We start from the raw sequence: 6700 nt of genomic DNA, 5'->3' as shown, positions 1-6700 counted from the left end.
GAATGGTAAAGCTCCATGTCACCAAGCAGCATCCATGTCATCATCCTTGCTTTCCATGTCATTAAGGTTGTTGGGTTTCCTAAAATCCTACTTTGGCTAATGCACATTAATTAACACATTTTGGTGTCTTTGTGCACCAATTTAACAAGCCTAGATTACACAAAAATTGGCTTTTACAATTTACAAAACAAAATACAAAAACATACTAAGAAAATGGCCCCTCGACCAAGGCACCTTGCTTGGTCTCGGGTTTGCTTTATTCATGGCTAACAATGCCATGGTTCTCTAACAACTCTTAAAAAAAGGAAAAAATACTTGGTTTAATTTTTAAACTCATAATTTTCCATAAAAGTGTAATTTTAGATTTTCATTACTATTTGGAAGAATTGTAAGTTCTTAATTATTTTTGACAAAATAAATATATATGTATATGGATTTACTTATAGAAGTTGCAAATTTTTTACTCTTTTAACATATTTTTTGATCAAAAATTGGCCCATTCCACTGGTGAAATGGAGTTTGAGGGGCAAAACTTCTGGACAAAAACAAGTTTATGATCAAACGCCAAACATAGCACTGTTTATGGACTATATGAGCTATTAAATAACGACAATAAAATTGACTTTAGATTGTTCTAAAAAAATAAAATGACTATAGATTATCTATGGATATAGTTCATAAGCAATACCTTTTTGAGGATCGATGATAAATTAGAACTGTACTTGGTAATTATGTAGGCTCTAAATTATAATTGATCAGTGAAATATACCCTGAGAATGACTTAATGTTCTTTTTCTTCTTTTTCAATCATGTTAAAATTTTGTTTATGAAAAAAATAGGAAGAGATACCTCTAAAACTTTGAGACATTTAATTGAACTTGTTTGAATCCGATCGTTAAACTTTGAGGTGGGCATAAATCGAATTGAACCGATTTAATCGAATTGGTTCATTTAGATTGGTTTGATTTTTTTATTTGTAAACAATTCGATTGAGTTTGAATTAAAATAATTCAAACCAAACCAAACCGAGCCTAACATATATATATATATATCATATCATTTTTTTATTATTTTATTATAATTACTAGCATTTTTAATATATTTTTATGTTTTTAAATTATTTAATTAAATATAATAAAATGACTTTAGATTACCTATGGATATAGTTCACAAGCATGCCTTTTTGAGGATTGATGATAAATTAGATATGTACTTGGTAATTATGTAGGCTTTAGATTATAATTGATGAGTGGAATATACCTTGAGAATGACTTAATGTTCATTTTCTTCTTTTTCAATCAGGTTAAAACTTTGTTTATAAAAAAAAAAAAAAATGATCCCACTAAAGCTTTGAGACATTTAGCTTAACTTGTTTGAATCCGATCGTTCAATTTTGAGATGGACACAAACCGAATTGAACCGATCTAATTGAATTGATTCGATTTAGATTGTTTGATTTTTTTATATGTAATTAGTTCAGTTGAGTTTGAATTAAAATAATTCAAATCAAACCAAATTGAGTCTAACATATATATATTATATAATTTTTTATTAATTTATTATAATTAATAACATTTTTAATATATTTTTATGTTTTTAAATTATTTAATTAAATGTATTAGAAATATTATATTCAAATCATTAAAAAATAATAACATTTAAAAAACTAAAAACATTAACAAATTATTGAACAAATAAAAAATATATTAAAATATTAAACTGACAAACCGAACCGATTGGGTTTGGTTTGGCTTTCCTCCATGCTTCCTCCACCCCAAGTTCAACTTATATCTATTTTGGATCAAGATGTCTTTATCCGTTTCTCCTAAATGAAATCAATTCTTCATTGAAATATATATATCAGTCCGTCTATGGTGCGGACGGTCCTCATGTGGATCACAATATTGGTGACGATTTTTCATAATATTAGTGACGATTTTCTAAGAAACTGTCGTTAATACTATAAAAAACCGTTACTAATACTGCAGTCCGCATGAGAACCGTCCTCACCATAGAATTTCCGATATATATATATATATATATATTCTAGTTTTACCCAAAAAAACAAAAAAAAACACTGTTATGGTATAATTCTAATTCTATGATGTGGAGAAATTTCTGCTGATTTAAAAACCCAATATGAAATTATCCAGCTTTTTCTTTTTCTTGTTTGGACGTCAATAAAACATATCGTGTTTGACTTATAAGTCTTTTGATCGGTTCACATCCCAAGAACAAAATTTCTACATCTTTCAAATATATATTATGAACAATATGTTCAAATGCCAAAAAAGACGTCGAGTAAAAGTGAAATTGAAATATTATTTCCTGTGAAAATTGAGTTGATGAGAATAAATATGGCTGAGATGGGTGGAATTTACTCTTTTTGCTAGGAATGAAAGCTGTTTTTAAAATGGAGATGCTAGAAGTGGGAGAAAAATGGAATTTTGTTTTTTCATTATTTGACAAGTCTGGAGTAAAAGTTTTGGTGGGCACAGTGGGTTTTTACTTTTGAGGGGCTGATGATGATGATGATTAATGCTCTAATAGGATACCAAAAGGCAGTTAAGGGGTCAGCGCCTCGAGAAATGAATTTTGGACCATCGGGATACAACTTGCAAACTCCCATCAATCAAAATCATCACACATTATTTTCCTTCAATGAGTAAAACTCAATGGAGACTTTTTCCTTAAGGTTGTGGCATTCATAGAATTTTTTTCCTTTTCCAATTTTCCAAAATACATAGTAGTGAAAACCAAGCAATCATGTACATCCTTTTTTGCCTGCACCCACTTGAAATCCTCTCTGTTTTTCTTCGATTCCAAGCAAATTAGACGCTCCAACAGCCCAATCTCTCCCTCCCTCTCTCTCTCTCTCTCTCTCTCTCTCTCTCTCTCTCTGTGTCATGAATTCCTTCACCACCCCAATAAAGAGAGACATGCTAACTACTAAGATTTCATAACTAAAAATGGCACCGTTTTACCTAATTTCAATCCTCCCCACCATTGATAAAAGCCCATTCCTTCCTCATTACCATGCATCATACACTTCTTCAAGGACCACTCCTCCATTGCAATCACCATTCTTTCGACACATATCCACCCTACCAGATCAAAAAAAGAGACAATGAAAATGCCTCATTTCACACTCTCACTCCTACTTCTCTTCCTTTTCCACTGCACCACAATTTCAGGTCAGGCACCGGCAGCGTCCCCGGGACCGGCAGCTCCCCTCGATATCTACAAAATCCTTACCAAAGCAGGCCAGTTCACTATTTTGATCCGGCTACTGAGGAGCACCCAAGTTGGTAATCAGATCAACAGCCAACTCGGTGACTCCAACAGTGAACTAACCTTCTTCGCCCCGACTGACAATGCTTTCTCAAGCCTAAAAACGGGCACTCTCAATTCCCTATCTGATCAACAAAAGGTTATGCTCGTCCAGTTCCATCTCATTCCTTCTTTCATTTCCATCTCAAACTTCCAGACTATGAGCAACCCAGTTCAGACTCAAGCCAGTAATACCTATGAGTTCCCACTTAATATTACTACCTCCGGTAGTCAAGTGAATATTACCACCGGACTTGTTAATACCTCGATTTCAGGGACTGTGTATTCGGATAATCAGTTGGCCGTTTATCAGGTTGAGAAAGTACTTCAGCCTCTAGGGATTTTTGCACCGAGATCTCTGCCTCCGGCGCCAGCACCGGCACCACCAAAATCAAAGAAGAAATCTGCAACTTCGTCCGACAGCCCGGTTGCGTCTGTTGATGCATCTGGGGCAGTTGGAGTTACCAGAAATGTACTCGTTTCCGTTGGCGTTTCTATTGTAGTTTCGGTGCTTACTGGGGCTATATTTTTGTGACAAAAAAAGTTTGCAGTTTTGGATTTCCTTCATATTTTCTAATGACGAATGACGGTGGAGAAGTTGGATTGAATGGTAATGATGGACATGGTGAGTAGGAGGCAATGATGGCCGCTTCAGTTGGATCCATTAGTATCATGCTCGCCGGTTTGTGAGGAAAAGAAGTACTGTTTCAGTTGAATTTCTTGGTTTTCTTATTTTTGGTTGCCTTTTGTATTTGCATTATCTTTCTTGTTTTCTTGTATTTACTTCGTTCAATTTGAGCTTCTGTGTATGGTCAAAAATCGATCTGTATAATTCAAAAGCTGTGTCCTAAGAATTTTTTCTGGAGTCCGATCGAGTTAGCATTCTTCTATCATATAATATATTATATATTCCTTTAATAAAGCCCTTGGATGACTTCAAAAGAGTGTGATTTGAAAATAAATAAATGGTTTAATATACATATATATATATATATATATTTGGTACGACATGTTATCACTTATTAAATCTATGAGCTTAAATTATTGAGTCCATTTATTCCAACTTAAAAAGTTAAAAATATCTTAGTTTGAGCACCATTATAAATATATATATATATATATATAAAATTTTATCATAAAATATGTATATGCCCACAATATAAAATGTGTGCGTTTTCTTACGTGTAACGCTAGAGAATATATTTATTGTTCCGTTGAATGTAAACTGTAAAATATATATATATATATCTAGAATAAAAGTTGTTAAATCATGAATCAGACTATCATTTTGCATAATAAATTTATTGTGTATCGTATCATATTGTCATTATTGAAGTGTAGCAATTTTGCCACTTAATGGTGCATGCATTACTCGGTTAGTATGCACACATTGGTATCACATTCTTTCCTTTTATGAGTTTATATTTTCTTGTTTGTTTTATAATTGATGCAAGATATATTTTGATGATGTTTTGTACCTAAGTTATTTGCAAAAGCATAGGCAAAACTATGCACAAAAGAGTAGGAACATTATGCTTGAAATGCCTATGGTGTTGGATTCATAATTTCCAACAATATAGATCTACTGTTTGTGTTATATCTGAGGCTGCAAAAATATTTTTAGGCTGAAAGTTTGAGGGATGTCTACAGACATATATAGAAGACTATGGTTCAAGTTTCAGGTTAAAATGAAATGGGGAAGTCTATTTTCTATTCCAAACAAATTGTTGTATCTGATGGATCCAGTATGCAGAGTATGAGTCAGTTTTGGAGCTATTTGGCCCATGATCTGGTTCTAGCACCTTTCTAGCCCTTGGAAAAATGTTTATTGATGACCAAGGATGCTTCAAATCAAGTTTTGTAAGTAGATACAAAGGAGAACTAAGTAGGTGAAGCTAGTTTAGTTGTTTATCCAAACTAGTTAGATGATAGGAACTTAGTTCAAACCATGTGCCAGCTTTTTGCTATATTTGGAATAGATATGTTACAACTGGTTTCTACGTCTTTTGTGTATGAAAATTTAGGTGTTGACCATTTTACTTTTTAAATTTCAAATGCTTTACTCATTTTGTAAGCTCACATGCTTGGCATATGTGAACTAGTTGTAATTTCAAGCTTATGTTGTTGGATGAATGAGATGGCTGCATATCTAAGCCTCATTTTCAAAAACCAATGTGTTCTCCTTCTCTTTGTCTCTTCTTCAACATCTTGAAACACTTTAGGAACCCTAAAAATCAAAAAACACCATAACCAAAAGCATCACCAAAAGCTTACTTGTTGCTAACATTCAAGCTAGCTTGCTCTTGGTCATAACCTTCTCACCCCAACAAAGTGGTATCAGAGAAAGACATATTTTTGTGAGATTTTTGAGGTTTTGGGGCTGGTTCATTCCTTGAGAGTGAAGAGATATTTGAAAGCACAAATATATTTTCATATTCCTTCATACCCGAGAGTAACATTCACATGGCTTCTTCAAGTTTTTCATCTCCTTCTCCTCCTATCTTCAATGGGGAGAACTACAACATTTGGAGTATCAAGATGCAAGCCTACTTGATGGCTTATGGTCTTTGGCAGGTCACCATAAATCCCTAAGAAATTGAGCCTTTGAGACAAGGAGCAACAATTAACCAAATCAAGCACCATGAGAAGGAATTGGCTAAAGGTTTCAAGGCTATCACCGCCAGTCATTCTTGTGTTAGTGACACCATTTTCACAAGAATAATGGCATGTGAGAGTGCTAAGGAAGCTTGGGACAAACTTCAAGATGAGGTCTAAGGGAGTGAAAGGACAAGGCAAATGCAAATCCTTAACCTAAGGAGGGAGTTTGAGACTATCAAGATGAAAGATAAAAAAATGATTAAGGAGTTCACCACAAGGCTTCTTAATCTGGTGAATCAAATTAGGATCTTAGGTGAGAGATTAAGTGACCAACGGATTTTGGAGAATGTGTTGGTTTTCTTGCTCGAGAGGTTTGAAGCCAAAATATCTTCATTGAAAGAGTCAAGGAACTTAAATGAAATTGTCTTGACCGAGTTGGTGAATGTCTTGCAAGCTACGGAGCAAAGGAGTAGGATTAGACATGAAAAATCAATGGAGGCTGCATTTGTGTCTGAATAACATCAAAAGACACAAAATTAAAAGAAGAACAAGCCGAAGGTCATAAAAGAGAAAGGTGAAACTAGCAAACCCAAAAGGAAGTCCTATGAACCTTGTCACCATTGTAAGAAGAAAGGTCATCATCCAAGAAGGTGTTGGTGGGGGCCCGGAAGTATTTTTTCCATAAATGCCAACAAATGGGTCATGTGGATAGAGTATGCAAGGCTAACAAGAAGGATAAGCAACAAGCTAATGTCACTAAAGATAATGCAAG

At 33.9% G+C, this 6700-nt stretch overlaps 1 protein-coding gene across 1 annotated transcript; it reads left to right on the top strand.

The window, feature by feature from the left end:
- Positions 1 to 3029: 3029 nt before the first annotated feature.
- LOC107411301 (fasciclin-like arabinogalactan protein 12) lies at positions 3030 to 4199 on the top strand. Its single transcript, XM_016018857.4, has one exon. The coding sequence runs from the start codon at positions 3128 to 3130 to the stop codon at positions 3863 to 3865; it is 738 nt and encodes a 245-aa protein (XP_015874343.1). The 5' UTR covers positions 3030 to 3127; the 3' UTR covers positions 3866 to 4199.
- The last annotated feature ends 2501 nt before the right edge of the window (positions 4200 to 6700 follow it).

Source organism: Ziziphus jujuba, chromosome 10 (assembly GCF_031755915.1).
Source record: "Ziziphus jujuba cultivar Dongzao chromosome 10, ASM3175591v1".
Classification (NCBI taxonomy): domain Eukaryota; kingdom Viridiplantae; phylum Streptophyta; class Magnoliopsida; order Rosales; family Rhamnaceae; genus Ziziphus; species Ziziphus jujuba.
Note: the sequence above shows the minus strand (reverse complement) of the source record. Positions and strands in the feature narration are given on the sequence as shown.

What these genes read in the sequence shown, in the direction of transcription:
- LOC107411301 (XM_016018857.4), top strand. Translation starts at nt 3,128, where the DNA reads ATGAAAATGCCTCATTTCACACTCTCACTCCTACTTCTCTTCCTTTTC.